This window comes from Parasteatoda tepidariorum, chromosome 8 (assembly GCF_043381705.1).
Source record: "Parasteatoda tepidariorum isolate YZ-2023 chromosome 8, CAS_Ptep_4.0, whole genome shotgun sequence".
Taxonomy (NCBI): domain Eukaryota; kingdom Metazoa; phylum Arthropoda; class Arachnida; order Araneae; family Theridiidae; genus Parasteatoda; species Parasteatoda tepidariorum.
Window position 1 is genome coordinate 89,632,857 of NC_092211.1, and position 18,434 is coordinate 89,651,290.

General features: G+C 29.0%; 1 protein-coding gene across 1 annotated transcript in view; it reads right to left on the minus strand.

The window, feature by feature from the left end:
• The window catches only part of LOC107443299 (band 4.1-like protein 5), a 59,445-nt gene that overhangs the window by 9,339 nt on the left and 31,672 nt on the right, over positions 1 to 18,434 (minus strand). The window contains exons 5-9 of the mRNA XM_016057117.3: positions 16,328 to 16,425; positions 11,048 to 11,168; positions 7,204 to 7,291; positions 3,536 to 3,694; positions 821 to 990 (exon numbers count right to left, since the gene is read on the minus strand). Of these exons, the coding sequence (XP_015912603.1) occupies positions 821 to 990; positions 3,536 to 3,694; positions 7,204 to 7,291; positions 11,048 to 11,168; positions 16,328 to 16,425 (636 nt within the window). The remainder of the gene's footprint in view (positions 1 to 820; positions 991 to 3,535; positions 3,695 to 7,203; positions 7,292 to 11,047; positions 11,169 to 16,327; positions 16,426 to 18,434) is intronic.

Sequence of the window (18,434 nt, forward strand, 5' to 3'; positions counted from 1 at the left end):
TGACTTGAGCCAGAATATTTAAATGGCAATAGGGTTGATCTCAAATTGAGTATAGAAAATTATTAATTAAGGATTACATTTCATAAATCACCAACTCATTATACTTTACTCACTAAACATTAATACTTTGCAACATAAAATTAGTATAGATATTTTTAATGTCATTTTTTTCATGATATGGACATAATTTGCAATATAGATAAAATTATTTTTTGCGATATGGATATAATTGAACACAAACACTAAAAATTGTTTTTGTTCTCCACCAACAATAAATGACACGTTAAAGTTTAATTAAAGACATCTTTAAATTGTCTTTTATTTAGTTTCTCTCTCCAAATATGAGACATTATTTGTCAGGTTGAAGGGCATACTTTCAAAAGAGTGTTAAAAACGTTTATGTTCAAAGTCTATGCACCCAAAAATACATGTTTTGTCTGAAATGCTGCCATAGAGAGATTACAGCTACAAATATAAATAAAACAATTCAGCCCTTTCTTTGGGGGTTACGTTAGGCTTTTTTATACTGTAAAATAACTTTGCAACAGAGTTTTATATACCTCACTTCTGCTTTGTTCTGTTATTCAAATATATATTCTAAGTATTGTTGCTTTAATTACTTTCATATTCTCGGAGCCCCAAAAGCCCACATTATGATTCAATTTTTATATATATATATATAAAAATAAAATGATCCCTTAAGGCTGCTTCCATAGCAGTAGATAACTTCAGACTCAGTGGAGTTCCACAGACTCTGCTTATAAGGCGTAATAAAAGTTAAAACTAAGAATATTGTTGAAATTTAATGAAAGATACTAACCTGTATCTAAATCTAGAGCCCATGCGCACGAAGCCTTGTTTTGAGCTAGGTTCGACCGCTGGTCCCCTCAAGCGGAAAAAAGCATGATGTTCTATGGCACATTTCCACAAGTGCTTACAAGCCCTTGGGTTGTGAAGGCGAAACACAAATGTGTGCTCTTGTTCTTTTCCCTTTTTTAAAAAAAAAAATTCATTTCATTACTATTAACTGGAACAGAAAGTTAAACATGGAAATAAAATTTAGTTTTCATGTAGTAATTTTATGTAGTTTCAATAAATGAAATTCAAATTGTATAAATAATATAAAAAATGTAAGATAAATTCAAAGACAAGTAAATCTTAATGTAAACATATCTTCTGAAAAGGACATAATCTATCAATTGCAATCTAATAGAACTATGCATAAATTGAGAGGCGTAAAAGCTGCCATCGTAAATCACTCACTGTACTAAAGGATTCTGTTTGAATCATGAGAAATGTTTACATTTTTTGATACTTGAACACCCACTCAAACTAAAAGTTTTTTTCTTTTAATAAACGGATTAGTTTCATTTTCCCCAACATTTTTGAAACATTGATTTTTTTAAATATTTAATTGCTTTATTTATTATACTAAATCCTTGAATAATTTGAATTGTACCGTACTTGTAAATTTCAAATAATCTTTGATTAGGCAATGTAATTTTAGTATGAATGGCAAAAAATTATTTCTTGTCTAAATACAAGTGTAATATTTAATTTATAAATTTTTAATATTAATTAATTTCCTTTATTATTTAAGTAATTTATTTAAGTAGTTAAACAATTCTTAGGATTAATAGGATATAGGATTTCTTGACATTTTCTAAAAATCACATGTGATTTATTCTCCGAATCACGCAAACTATAGATTTTATTTGTTTTTTAGTTTAATGATGTTAAAAAATTTTCACAGATAGAGGAAAAATGGAAGTTCTCTCCACTAGCAAATACTGCCAAGAATGAAAGTTTTACATTTCTCATATATGAGAATATATAAAAGTATCATGTTTCAGTAATAATAAATAAATTCAAATCCTTTTAATAAATTATATAAAAAATTAACAAGCCGTTAAGACTCCAAATAACTAAGTGAATTTTAAAGAACCAAACTTTTTTCCTTTACCGCTTAAAAATATTCTAATGAATTTATGTCGCTCAAATTGTCAAATTTTATGTCGCTCAAATTGTGAGGACAATATTTAATGCACAACAGATTATATTCACAATATTACAGTATTTTTTATGAAAATTAAACTCCAGTAAAATGTTAAAATGATTGCATATTTCATATACTGCATGATCTAGATTGTAAATGGAAATTTATATTTTCAATCATTCTTATAAATTGTCATAAGAACAGCAAATGATTTTTTACGTAAACATTTAAAGTACGAAAAAAGAAAGGATTATCTAAATAACTTGAAATTCAATATGAACACTATTAAAGAGTTTCAAAAGACACTCAACTGTTTTAAGTTCGTTTTTATTGATGTTCCATTTTTGGAGCATTAGCATTTAACAAAGGCTTTTTTCATTTATTTCCAAACAGAAAAACCAAAAAGAACTATGTGATTTAAGTAAAATAAATAATGTCTATAGAACTGCAGTTATTTTTCTTATTTGACTTTATTGAAAGCACTATTAATAAAATTTTAAATTTAAAAATATCATTGATATTTTATACAAAGATAAATACGACTTCTTACTAACGTGTATATCAACCCATTTACAATAATTTAAATCAATTTTAATACAGGACTGCTTTTGCCATTTGAATTTGGAAATGAGGCAATTTAAAAATTATACAATTTTTTTTTTAATTCATGAAGCAGTGTGAAATCTGTGAAATAATAGAAATAACAAGTATCAGGAAGGAAAACTTATCAATAGTAAGAATATCCAGTACAATCACAGGAAACAATTGAAAAACCCCTTTTCAATGTCATATTTTAACTCTATCATTGTTATAAAGCAAAGGACAGGAAAGAGAGTAGCATAACATGAAAGCAATCATCATATCAGAGATTTTTTTTATTGCTTGATATTGCAGAGAAAAGGCCGTACAACAGTTAAAGAAGGAAATTCCATAAAATGAGTCACAAAACAGGATTCATCCATCAAATTGTCTTGACCCCTCTTTGGTCACCCCTTTTAACCACAAACTGAAGCAGAAGGAAATGACCCTCCACATTTAAGGTAGCATCTTTTCAAACGATGAGTGCTACTTGAAGTAAGAAATTTTGAGAGAGGGGAGACGACAGGAGGGTTAATGATATAATATGAATTTCAATATAATATGAATTTCAATATAACATGAATGTACAATTATTTAAGTACTTTTAATAAAACATGAAATCAGATACTTTGCTAACACATAAAAATCTGTCAGATAGGTAATTTCTATTCCAGCAAGAAAAGAAAAAAGTAAATAAAGAAGTCAAAAGTAGTTTTAGTAAAATAATAGAAAGTCTATCTAAATAATTCCATAATTTGCTGCTATGGAAACAAGGATTCATACTTCTCTTACCTATTTGAAACAGCCTAACTTCATAACAAAAATTACAGTGTTTTTCAAAGGTGAGGGGGAGTTCTTTAGGTAGATAGGCAAATAAAGTGTTAAAATAATTATAACACATCAAGAACATTTTTTTATAAATTGAAACGAGTTACTTTCAAAATATTGAATTATTCTTACTTCATCATCATCTTCAACTACAACGAGAGTCAGCTTCTTGCTCTTGAAGTTTAGTTTTGAGATTTTTGGCCAAAAAAACAAACCAATTTTAGTGCTACCTTCAAAGACTAGAATTCCAGTAGGTGTTAGGCCCAATGAATATTCATTTGCATCTTTACCCTTTCAGAAAGAGAAAAAAAATTCAAAATCTTAGGACCAAAGTTGAAGGAATCTGCATATTATATACCGGGGTAGAAATTAAAGAGAATTTAGTCTTTGGTCCAAAGGACCAGCAACTTAAAGATTTCAGTAGTCTGTGCACATTTTCACTGGTTCGTTTGGATGTCTTAATTAGATTTTTTTTTTAAGTTAATAAAGTGAATTTAAATGAAAAATTATATATAATGATGATGCGAATGTGAAATGAAGTGAAAGGTTCACAAATTTGGAAAAATATATACAATTTTGTGACCAATACAAAACCAAAATAGCATATCATCCCTTTACAATGATTTTTTTTATTATTCCAATTTTTTGGGTTAACGACAACTAATGTTAAACTCTGTAGCCTTGTCATTTTGAACCTAATCCAAAAGACAAGAGAACTCCTGGATCAATATTGGGAGAACTTTGCCTTTGTAGTGGACTTTTAGATGGAACTAACTTTGGCGTTGTATGGAGAGGAAAACCACAAAACTTCCCACAGTTAGTCTGAGGGCAAGGAGACTAAACTATGATCCGTCTACCACTGAGGATATTTTACATCAGCACTGTTGTCGGTGCAAGCCGGATGCGGGATTTGTATCGACCAGCCATCACTTCACTGGAAGACGAACGCTCTATCCCCTGAGCCATCCCTTCACTTTGATTGCTGGTCTGGAGGGACACTGATAATTTAATTTTATGGAGGTTAGAGTCAAATTGACATATAGCTAATAGACTGACATTTATTCAGAGCACTGTTATAGAAAGAAAGAAAAAAGAGTACCGCCAGATGGGGTGACTTTGTGCAACGAGGGGTGACTTTGTGCAAATTGTCATTCTTTCAATTTTTGCGTCATGCCATCTAGGGGTATTTTTTTAAAGCTCAGTGTCAACTGATTTGTGTTGTCATCATAACGAACTAATGGTTTACCAAGAACTGGCAATGTAAACATCATCGTTCTAGGAAAATTGTGAGCTCAAGTTACAAACAGTTTCAAATTTTTTAACGTCGCAAAATCGGAGGCTGGAAGGTCTGCTCGGTTGAAGAAGTTCTAGTTATCCTGATCAAGAAGGTAGGTTATACTTTAAAAAGTCTTATCAATTGAGATAACAAATCATGCATAATTTTTTGTTTTTAATTATTACAATGTTAATTATTTAATAATTAATGAAAAATTGCACCCTGGGGTGACTTTGTGCTATTTTTTTCAGAGAAAAACATGCCAAGGACTTATAAAAGAATGCTTGGAGCAAGAAGTTATTGTAATTACTACACCAAAGAAGCGCTAGAAAAATGTTTGGCAGAAATAAAAAATGGTTTATCCGTTTCGAAAGCGTCGAAAAAGTTCGGAATTCACCGAAACACGATTCAAAACAAAATTCATGCGAAGCATTCGAAATCTCACTCGAATATTATTTTTCCTTTTCATATTGTTATTTTTTATTTCAATTTTCATATGTTAATTGTCTAAGACATTTAATAAGAGACTGTTAATAAGAGAGGATCAATCAGAGTTGCTGAGTTGGGGGCATTAAATGAGGGAATTCATTAAACTGTTCATTCATGTCAATTCATATCAAATGTTTAATTGTACCTGAAAATCACGAAAAAAGTTACCTAAGATTTAATTAGAAAAAATCTAAAAATGTTTACAAATCTAAAAATTAAAGTTTTTATGTTCATCTTAAGTAGATTTGTTAATACATAGTACATATTTATATGTAATATACTTGTATTGTACGTTAACAATGTTAAATATTGTTTATTAAACAATTTTAAGGCAAAGTGAATGAAAATAACAGAACTAAGTCTATATTTTATTGCCTTGCACAAAGTCACCCCATCCCGGGGTGACTTTGTGCATTCGACTAATTGATTGTTTACAAATAATAAACATTTCAAATCAGCTCTTAACTACGTGCAATTACTTCCCAGATGGCTAACAACAAATTTTAGATTAGATGTTGTACAATTTAGCATTTTTTAACTATTTTTTTATTAGGTCAAACTTGGAAAACTTAAAACTCCTGCACAAAGTCACCCCACCTGACGGTAGTATAACTTGTCTTTTCAATAAATTACTTGAATAAATATATTAAATATCATAATTATTTTTAATTTATATTATTTAAAAATAGTAATCAGAAATATGGTATAGAATTTTAATACACAAGCAAGCCAAAATCTAATTATACGTGTGCATTAACATTTTATGATGTCTAATTTTTTGCAGATTAATATTTACTCTGAACAGAAAGAAAAAAATTTTCTTTTGCGAAAACATTAGCATTTTCAGGTCTAAAAAAACAGATCAAAATATACTGAAGAAGTGCAGCAAACAATTATTGTGGATCCCAAGATCTTAACAATCCTATGCACAGATGAATTTGAATTAACATTCAAAAATATTCACACTCTTTGTAGTTAAGCCATTTTCTCAAATCGAGACAACTTTCATAATGGCCCCCTCAATGAAGCTATGGTTCAAAAATTTTTAAACATAATTTAAGCTGGATTTTTTTTTATCAAGAATTTGACTACAAAAAATTTTCAAGATCTGGCACATGGCGGGACAAGAATTTTTTTTTGGTCGATTTCACTTGAAATAAGAAACATATTTATAGATAATACACCTGAAAATTAAATCTTTCTTCCTTTTTTCCGTGCTATATTGTTTTTATGTCCTTTGTACTAACATTTTCCCGCCAAATAAAAGACAAAAATAATTTGGTTAATAGTAATGACTTACAAATTATATACATAAAAAATTCAATTATGAAAATTTTACTATAGTAGTAATATTTACCATAGCAGTGTTGGCATAAAATGATTAAAGAATGTATAGTTTGATGAGGATACATTGATAACGAATGGTATGAATATATGAAAGTTAAGTTGACAAAAGTAATTATTCAGATAAAACTTTTTCCACCTAATGGAGTTAGAATTATGTTTTTGTCAGGTAAAATTCAATTATTTAAGCAATCAGAAAAAGTGAATGACACTTCTGTGTAATGAAATCTTGTCAGACACATGTTTAAAGGTTTTACTTTATAAATATACTCCATCACAACACTCTGCAGAAAAGTATCTATTCATTACACATCTATTTTAATACTTATTCCAGCAGCACATTTGTTGCAAGTAAAAGTACATTTATCATTAAGTTTTAAATCAATTAATCTGTGTACAAATATTAAAGTTCAGACAACGAAAAATTAAACAATATTATAATTGAAACATATTTATTATTATTATATTACTGTTAACAAATAAAATACTTACAATATTACAAGTAAAATACCTATAATAATACTATTAATATTATAAGTGAAAACAAATTTATCTTAGGTTATGGTTAAAGCAACCTATCAATATACAAATGTTAACATTAAGAGAAACAAAAGATGAAGCGAAATAAACATAAGATTCTGTTCTGTAGAAGAAAAAAAAACTGGCAAAGTTAAAAACAAAAATATATTACCAATACTGTGTGCATATCGACGCCATACATTTCCAACCATTTTACTTTGTGCAGGTAATTAAGTTCAGCTTGGGCTGGGGTCTGGCCTCTGAAATGTTAAATGCCTTTAATATTGCTTCAAAATAGGCAACGTAAAGAACACAATTTTATAGCAGAAAATGAAGATTTATGTTGCTGAGTACAGAGAAAAATCCGACTAATACGAAAAAAGTGTCAAGCATAAAAAGAAAAAAGTGTCAAATACAGGGATGCAATGGAAACACATTTCAAGAACAAAAAAAGTTGTGTATGAAAAGTGTAGGGAAAAAATTGTTAAAAATTACATTTGTATTAAGTGGATTAATTCTTGGTATGTGTTTGTAATTTTTAAGTATCTTAATCATTAAATAAAACTCAAACAAAAAGCTTTACATATTAACCCTGCAGCTACACTTATAATGATATAATGGAAACAGAAAATATTTTTCATTTATGGATTGAAAGAATGAATCATTCCGTGATTAAGAGTCCTCTGAGTTAGAATAAATTTTGCTTTCCTTTAGTTTACAATAATTTTAATTTGAAATCAACTTTAATAACAAACTAGTGCAGGGATGGAGAACCAATGGCACGCGACACAATATTTTGGGCACTCCACCGATCACAATTGTTGTTACACTATTAATTGTTATTACACAAATGTTATTACACAAATGTTATTACGCTATGAAGCATATGTAACAATTAAATTAAAATTCACAAAAAACTAACAAAATAATAAACAATTATTAATAAAAAAATTTTAAATTAACACTAAAAAAAGAATTAATAACCGTAAAAAACAAGCTAGCAATAAATAACTAGCAAAAAAAATCAACAGTCCTGTTTAAACTAACATCTTACAACCTAATATAAGTTATTGGTCATCTAATCTGCAACAACAGAAGTCACACTGATGTTACTTTAAGTTGAATTATGTGTATAACTGAAACATTGCAAAATGTTTTTTTTTTCAATGTAAATAAAGAGTTTTGAGTTGATAGTATTTAGTATTATTATTTTCCCAATAATCACAAAGTCAAAATTATTTGACGGCACGTCTATGACCTCATTAAGCAATTTTTTAGAGAAAATGGCATGTTGGTGTATAAACATTCGCCACCCCTGAGCTAGTGAGATATTTAAACCTTTTGACACGAGTGGGATATATACGTCTCAAAGATTAAACTTTATTCCCTTATGGATAAACAGATACCAATTTTGCATTGTTTTTTATGTTTTCATTGTTCGTTAGGCATTAGGAATAAAAATATGTCTAAAGGAACTTGGCAACACACTTATATTCAAAATGACGAACTTCTGTTTGCCAGCAAGCCAGTGAATCTCTTTTTAATTTACATATTTTCTGTATTTTGAGGTAAATACAGCTTTATTTTTGCCTTATTTTGTGCATAATAGTTATGTTTGTTCGTATTAAATAATAATTGTACCTATTTAGTATCAGATTTAAGAAATTTTGACACATTTTGCTTCATGGGATATATTGTCGCAATCGTACTTACCAGTGGGGCAATACATCACATTAGTGATAAAAATATTGTAAGACAAAATTTTGGTTTTGTTTTGATTATTTTACAATGGTAACTTTTGGTTTCTATAACTTTTGATAAGAGTAAACAATTCGATGCTTTTAAATTATTCTCATTATTTATTCCCATGTAATACATAGGAATTTTTACAATATTGAAGATGTTTGGGACATCTTATCCCCGGAGATTTCCAGGAAAAGTGGAACACTTTAAGCTCATAGAATACTTATTTTAATATGTCAGCATTAACATAAACTGTTTTAAATACTTAAATTTAAATGCTGCAAAAGTCAGGATGAAAGGATTAAGAAGTTGTAGTACAATCTTAATTGATCGCCCAGTAGTGTATATATTTACCTTCTTTTAAAAATTCTATAAATTTCACGTAATATTAAATACTGATTACGAAAGACACGAAAATTCCATATTTTTTTCCAAAGCATGGCATTTAAAATTCTCATATTGAGATGTAAGTCTGAGGGGGACAAAATGACCCTTTTGCACTGTTCCAGTAGGTAAGATTTTTCAACCATTCTATTGTTATGCATTTACTTGCATTTTAAAAGGCATCATTTAATTAGTATCACATATAATACAGTTTTTGAACAGAAAACACAATAAGAAGTTTCTTTTACATTCTGTATAAAGAAACAAATTAATCATACAAAAATTATTAATCTTAATAAGACAAAGGTTAGAAAAATTTAATAATCAGCTATAAATTAGTATTATAAATTAAAAATTTTTATCTAATTTACATAGTCCTTTATTTTCATGCATTTATATACATTAATAAAATAATGTTAATAAATAAAAAAATCTTACATATGCAAAGACACTGGCCTATATTTATCTCATAAATGTACAGCTTAAAAAATTTAAATTAATGAGCCACTCAGTTCGAAATTATATTCTTTTTATACTTAACTTCTACTTTGACTAACTATAGCATCACCAAACTAATCTTATTGCTTGCTTAAAAAACGTAATTTTTTTAAAAACCATAGCAAAAGTCGGTGATCATAACAATTCATAATAGAAGATAAAATAGTTGTTACAACGAGCATGTCACTATAATCGAATGCATATATTTATTGTTAATACAACTATAAAAAAAAAAAACAGAATGAAAGGGACATTTTTGTATCCTTTTGTTTTACTTTGAGCAACTCTATTTTAAGAAACATAGCTAGAGTAAATTGCTTCTGTCTAGAGATTGAATGACATAGCTCTGTACTTTATGAAAGGCATATATGTTGACAACAAGTACGTTTGAACAAATTTTTAGAAGAGGATAAGGAAATAATATGCAATACCATTTGATGACGTTGAATGTTGATTTTAATAGTCATGAAGAAAGGGCAGGATAGAAATTTGGTTAAAAAAAAAGGTTAAAAAAAGGTTTACAATAAGTTTTTAAAGAGAGAAAGAAAAACTTTTTTATTAGGAAAATATAACTTAGCCACATTGTTTTATAAAAATGAAAGGTGAAAGGATGTTAGTTTTCATGGATGTCTTCCCTTTAAAACTTTTTCATAATAATATTGATTACTTAAATAACCGAAAAATGTTCCTTAATTACCCTACCAGCAGATTACTTGTTAAAAGCATGAAAATTGTCCCTTCCAACAATTTGACATACATTATTTTCAGGACTCAGACATCGCAAACTTCCTATTGACTTTCGTCAGCCATAAAAATGTAAGGGACCATTCACACTGTGTGAAAAAAATTGGGCATGCGAATTCAGAGATGCGAACAAGAATCTCCACAAAAAAACATTCTATCAGGTTCCCTTCTACATCTCTGAACTCGCATTTAGTCTACTCGCCTGCCGATGCTCGTCGACTCGTTTACGACGCAGATTCTGCATTTGGAATGAGCTTTGGATTTCGTTCATTCTTCTGTGCTGAGCAAACCGTTTGCAATCTGCGGATTATGCACCAGTGTGGCTTGTACGTTTCGATTTTCTCGTTCCGCATCGTCTCGGAAACCCCTCCCCACGAGGATGATACCCTGAAAATTTCATTTTTCCCTAAAGTCTCAATCTAAATACGAAAAATATTTCTTTAGAGTTTAGCAGATCACAATGCCGTACTCATTTTGAACTTTTACTATATATTATGTTTTGACTTTTTACCATAAATAGAACAATAAATTTCAATTATTTAACAGAGTAATAATTATGAGTAGTAGTTTTTCTTTTTTTCAGTTTCAAAAAATAATTCAATTCATATTATTTGGACATCAACTGAATGAATGAATCAATTGAATACCTGCAAGTTTTGTATTGCTCAAGAATGTCTATTTCCATGTCCTCTGTTTGATCTGGAGAGAATCTGAACTCTGATATGAATCCAAGGTTATGAACTGTTTCATCATAATCTCCACATTCAGCTGAGGACAAACAAACAAATATAGTGTCTGCATCAAAAACGTGTAAAAAAAATCATTGAAACTATTCAAAACAGTTAAAAGAATTAATGTATACCTCAGAATAATTTTAGCATATAACAAATTATTGTTTGTAAAATAGATATAAAGTTTTAAGTATGATTCCCCTTTACAGCGTTCTCTCCGCCAGTGCATTAAGTTCCCTTTGCTACTCCATGTTATTTCAATGTCCATCAGATCGTCTGCGTTAAACTATTCATTCTAATATTGTTTGTTTTTTTTTCAATAAAAAATCTCAACTTGCACAGATTGCATTGTTTCTCAACTGAATTTCCAATTATTATTGCTCCGAAATTCTGTATGGTTTTAAAAAAAAAAAACATTTTTAATACTATATTTTGACACATACATTTCGATTTCGAGCAATCCCTTTTTGACTTGCTTTATTTTTGTTGATTAAATCCAAGTGACATTTCAATCTTTTTTTGGCATTTATAACTACCACTTTCCGTATCGTTTTTAAAATCCCGATACATCTATTACAATATACCTCATGAGTTATAATTCACGCGTTTAATTTATCACTTTTTGACCTTATGTATACTGATTTAATCGTAAATCCAAATGATTTTTTAAGGCATTTAATGCAACATTAATCACCTGATTTTAAAAATGCTGTATTTTCACTACGATTATTATATCGTATTTTACTATTATATACATATATAATATTTATGTATTATATAATGCGCATCATAATATTATTACGACACTCGAGTATCAAATCTCAAATTTAAATAATCCTTTTTTTTAAGTGCTTTGTTTCTGCCGATTTCATCGTAAATCCAAATTATTTTTCAATAATCATTTCCTTTTTAAAATTTCCGATTTTGATTACAAAGTGTTAATTTTATATCGTATTTTACTATTATATACATATATAATATTTATGTATTATATAATGCGCATTATAATATTATTACGACACTCGAGTATCAAATCTCAAATTTAAATAATCCTTTTTTTGACGTGCTTTGTTTCTGCCGATTTCATCGTAAATCCAAATTATTTTTCAATAATCATTTCCTTTTTAAAATTTCCGATTTTGATTACAAAGTGTTAATTTTAAAACACATATTTAAATATTTACTTATTGAAGTGCTGATTTCATCCTAAATTTAAATGATTTTTTTCCTGCAATTATTACAATGCTTTAACACGTGATTTTCATCACACAACTTTAACTACGATGTTATTAGGACACGCGAATTTCTAAATGCGCATTTAAATAACCACTCTTTGATACAGTTTATTTGTGCATATTTTATCGTAAGTATAAGTTACTTTTCTGTTGTTTTTTCGGCAGTTGGTGCCATGCATTTTAAGTGGTATTTAAATTTAGAATCCCTATGTTTTAAGTCAATGTTCTCGGTGTTTGTAATTTATTGTTTTAAATTTTTTGTAGCCAGAATTATTACTATAAATTTTTTTATAGACAAAAACGAATTTTTTATAATATTATAACCTTAAAAATATTCATTAAAATTAAAAAAAACTGAAAAACAATTTAAAATTAATTAAAAAATTATTTTTTTAAATTTGAAAAAAAAAATTTTTAAAAATGCACTAGATATGAGTATTTTAAATAATTCTTTTATACTGAGCAAGCCAGGAAATTTTTTTTCCATAGTTTTGTAATCAATCGTATTTGGCAAGAAATGGAAAAATTTGATTTAAATATCTTCAAAACGTAAAAAGTTTCAAGCAATTTTCTAAGTAGTTTTTGTACTATACATACATGTTTTTTTTTATTATTATTAATCAGGGCTTTCCACAAATTTTATTACATACTATTATAATTTACACTACCTTATAAAAACCGGACAGCAAGAACAAAATTGATTATGTGGGGGAGAAACCCCTTATTGTTTTGAGAGTTCTTTAAAAAAGAACAAAAATTACTTAAAACTTTTTTAAATTTTTAAGATATTCAAATCAAACTTTTTTCATTAGTTGTCAAATACGATTTACTACAAAATGAGGAAAAATGTTTTACGTTTATTTCGCGTAAGCGAAGTATAAAAGAACTACTTTAAAAACTTATATATCTAGCGCAGTTTTCTACAAATATTTTTAAAATTTTATTATTTTGTTCAAAAATTTTAAGCAATTTTGTAATTAATTTTTAATTGCTCAAAAAATTTTATTTAATTTTACAAAATATTTTTTTAATGTTATAGAAAAAACATAAAACAAAACAATTAGTTTTTTATAAAAATGATAAGATTTAATAAATCGTTTATCAGGGTTCCCACTCTATAATGAGATTGAAATTCAAGGACTTTCCAGGACTTTTCAAGGACCTTAATCTAAGACCAATTTTAAAAATTATTCTCTTCTATTTTACTAGAAGCATCAATGCTTGTTGTGGCTATAATTAATTCACAAATATAATACCTAAATGCTTTTCCTATATAGAGAGAAGAGAGTATATGTATTATGGACTAAAATTTATATTTTTTTAAAAACAACCCTACTGGTTTTACATATTAATTCACAAAATCATTTTCAGCACAATCTATAACTAATGGTAATGAGGTGTTAATGGTGAAATCCTTTAATCCTGTGTATTTCCATGTGAAGGCTGCATGAAAGACAGAGCTAAATCTTAGGTATTCCATATTCCATGACTATTCCATAACCCCCTCCTCTCCTCTATTAAACATCGTTTCTGAAATTATTCATCCATAATTTACACAACCTTCTCTAAATGTTATGCAGCAACAATTCTTTCTGAAAATAAAAATTAGAAGGAACATATCCCATTTTCACCATGTTTAAAAGCATTATTCGTTATGTGTAATCCACAACTGCCAATGAATATGACCTGGTGGGAATATTTCTCTTTTAATTCACACTGAAGCTTCTAATAGAATTTCCAATTGACATAGGGTCCATCCATGGATAATTGAAGTATTTTAGAGAGCTTTTAACCATCATCCATGCATTTGTAAAAAGAGGACAAAATATTTTCTGCAGTTCCATGACCCATAAATTGGGAGGTAAGATACTTAGTGCAAACTTTATTATCAATTCCTTACCATAATGTCCATCTGCTTAGATTGTAGAGACTGATTTAACGTCTCATCAAAGAGTACAGTGTAGCAATCAACATTCTTCAGCTCATTTATAAGAATCCCTTTGAAGTATAGTGCCAATCCAAAGGAGCCCAAATAGGCTCACTTTGTGGCACTACAAAAAAATTGTCTCGCTATACAGCTATCAGCAAACATTTTGGAGAACAATTTACTAATCCCTTCACAGGAGTTACATGAATAATTACTAGTGATGCACTTCAGACTCCAGAGAATTTCAGCATCAAGCACATTCCTTTTGACCAGATAAGAAGACAATGTTACCTCGGCCACTAAAGTTTCTGTTTCACATGGGGCACACGATGTTGAAGGAGTATTTACACCAGATGAATTAGATGTTGATGTCTTTGGAAAAAGAGAACTCAGGGCATGAGACTGCTTTTTTGTTTTACCTTTCTTTCATGTGTGATTTCAGAGCAGATTCTTCCATTTTCGCGATATCGATCTCCTTCATGCATAATCGGCACTTGGCTCTGAACTTCTTTTCGGGCATCGATAAAATCCATTCTTTATAAGCTTGATTATCCATCCATTGGGGATTAAAATAGCACTTCCCAGGCATAACTAGTCTAAACTACATAACACAAATACGAAGCCGTGCCTTTGCGAATACGCTTTACAATAAAGTTTTGAAATGACGCAAACGTAAGGACAAGTGCGGATGGTAAAACGGCAAATTTATTGAAAACTACAAGGTACATATTGTTACGAAATTCGAGAGTATTCCAGTTTCGATAAAAAAGAAGATCTAAGCATATGCGACAGAAGATGAAGTGGAATCTCGCCCCGAACGAATTGATTGTCTGCTGTGTTCCGCGCGCTTGGCAAACACCAAGACGCTAGGCCCGGTTAGAAACGGTGGCGTTAAAAACCACGTGAGAGAGCTCGGGAACAAAACAGAAGGAACGAGAAATATCCGCGGGTGTTTTATAAAAAGGGCCGCCGGCAGTATTGGACAAATTCAAGGACCTATCAAGTTTTTCAAGGACCTAAGACGTTTTTCAAGCACTTTCAAGGACCTAAATTTAGCAAAAAAAAATTCAAGGACTTTCAAGGACTCTCAAGGACCGTGGGAACCCTGTTTATTGATAAAAGGGGGTTATTTTTTAAAAAATAGTATTAGTTTTTTCACTCTTAAAATAATTTTAATAATTGAAAGAACTTAATTTTCTGCAAATATGCTACTAAGTTTATTAATAAAAAAATTAGGGCTTAGAACACTAAAGTTTTCATAAAAATTATCATAACTGCTGCCAAAATGGATGAATATTGGTGTAACCCTCTGTTCTGTAAAAGAGGGCCTTTACACTAAACGGTTGTGCACCCCTAAAATATAGAGACTGAAATTTTAGTCATTTGATTTAGAAAATGTACATTGAAATTATTAAAACGGAAGAAACTAAAAATGACAAAAACAATTGTTGAGTAAAAAGTATTATAAGAACAGTTTAACTGTTAACAAATTAAATTTAATGCAGTACTAGAAAATCAAAATGTTTTCCAATCATTGAAAAAAAATTATTATTTCAATACTATTTAGTTTCATACAATTTTTTTTATTATATTACATAAGAGCCAATTTTGAGTATTCATATTTGACGCATTTAACTATAAAAATGAACATTCTATTTGTAATTTTGACTTCAATATGTGATTCTTATTTACAATGTCATTTGAAATACGATTCAGAATGTGATTATTGAATTAATTTAGAGCTATTAACAAAATTCGATTGTGATGTTTAAACCGTTTTTTATTTTAACATAAGAATTTTTTCTACACTCAATTACTTACAATATTGGAAGACTTTCATTTATTTTAATTTAAGAAATTTATTTTTCTTTCTAATGAATACTTTTCCGTTTTTCACTTATTTAAAAATGTATAAAATAGCTTGGAAAATTATCCTATTATTTAACCTAGATTGCAACTATAAACTGTTTTAATATTTTTTTTTTGAAAAAAGTTCCTTTCACATGGGTTGAAAGGAAGAAAATAAACACTCACATTGTAAGGCTAAAGCTGAGAGCTCAATTTTCAATTCATAAGAGCATGTCAGTCTTCCATTTAATACATCCAGCTTAAGTTGTAAGAAAAATAGATACCTAAAAATGAATCAAACATTATTGCATGATTACTTCCTCACTGCATAATCTGCAGTTTTCCTGCCATAATTTGTATGCACTTTGATATTTTGCAAACATTTTTTCAACAATTGAAACATCATAGTTTACTCCAAATTTACCTTAATTCCTATATTCTGTACTTTATATAATTTATGTAAGTGAAAAAGAATTTGCCATGAATAGAATACTTTTAGCTTTAACTGTTTATAACAAATGATAGCGCAAACAGCTAATATAAAACAGCTGTTGAAAAACCTTACTTTATTTAAACCTCTGATATACTAAAAAGATCAGGAATAATTTGTATAATAGGGAAATATATTGGTTTCCTTTATTGCTTTGTTAAAAATTTATATATTTTCTTTTTGCAAAGCGAAACATACAATATCAAATAGATTGTACAGAAATAGATTGAATAGACATGCTCTAAACCAGGGATGAGGAAACTGTGGCCCGCCGGAAGGTTTTATCCGGCCCGCGGACAGAATTTTAACTTGCTGATCCGTGGCGAATATAAACAATATACATTATGCATCCATTTTCTTGTCTACTTTGTTTAAAGTTTTTTGTTTTGTTCTTTCTATTTTAACAAAGTTTTGATGACCTTTTTACTTTCTCTATTTTTGTTCTACAAAGCACAAATTGATGGAAATAGTTAGCACAGACAGCATCAATTGGTAAAATGTTGAAAGCAAAAGTTCTTCATAGAATAGCCGTAGATTGGCTCCAAGGAGGGTTTGTCTTTCTCGAGGAGCAGACATAGGGAACCTACTATTGGCGAACTGCACTTCACATGTGGCAGATTGCGCATTTTAAGCTCCAACGAGTGGATTTTTCTGCAAGCGCGAGTTCTAACATTTATTGGGCATGGAAAACATGAACACATATGTCATTGTAAATAATGATGAAATTATTAAATTTATAAAAGGGCTAGTGCTTTTTTGACTTATTTGTAAAAAGTTTTAACCCCAAAAAAGCTCCTAAAAAACGCAAAGATGATTTAGAGTGCCATGCGTTCAATGACGAATGGACTTCGACAGATCTTCTTTCTCATATGAACAATTTGAATGTTAAGATGCAAGGGAAAAATCAATTCATCGATGTTATCTGGGTCCATCTCAAAGCTTTTAAACTAAAGCTTAATCTGGTTGCTGGGTAGCTAGCTAAGAACGACTTGTCTTATTTCTCGAGGTTAAATTCAATACCCTCAGTAAATAAGGAAAAGATTAGGAATTATGAAGATGGTTTGAAAAAACTCCATTTTGAATTTGAATGCAGATTTCAAGATTTCAGTGACATTCAAACAGAATTAGATGTTTTTACCATGCCTTTCAACGTTATTGCGAAACAGTGAGGTCGGATTTGCAACCTGAATTAATTTAGTTGTTTTTAAATAAGCCAAAGTTTGAGTTTTACAAATCATTACCAAAAGTTATTTTCTAAAATTTAATCTCATGTCCAGAAAATCAGTGCTATGTTTGCTTCATCTTATATATGTAAACAAGTGTTTTCAACTATGAACCTTAGAAAAAATCGTTTTAGAAGTAGATTAATAGACAAGCCTTTAGCCATGTTCTTTAAAATAAGCACATCTCACTTCAAACCTCAATATAAGGAAATGAAATTGCAATTTCATGCATCTCATTAAATATCGAAATTAAAACTTGTATATTGCATTTTTTTTATTTTAGAAGTTTTTACTTGGCCCACCAAACTTTTTTTTTCTCGATATTTGGTCCTCGACAACAAAAAAAGTTTGCCCATCCCTGCTCTAAACAATGTATCCATAGTTTATTCAAAAACAACCAATGCTCTGTTTTACATAGTCAATTGATAATGTCAATACAATAGAAAAAAAAGTTCTACTTTTATAAGAGAAATTCAAAAAGAAAATTAAAAATAATTGTAATGTTAAAACATCAGTCTCAAAAACAAAAGCAGAACTCGTGGAAGAAAAATAAATAAAACAGCAAAAAATGATTTTTAAA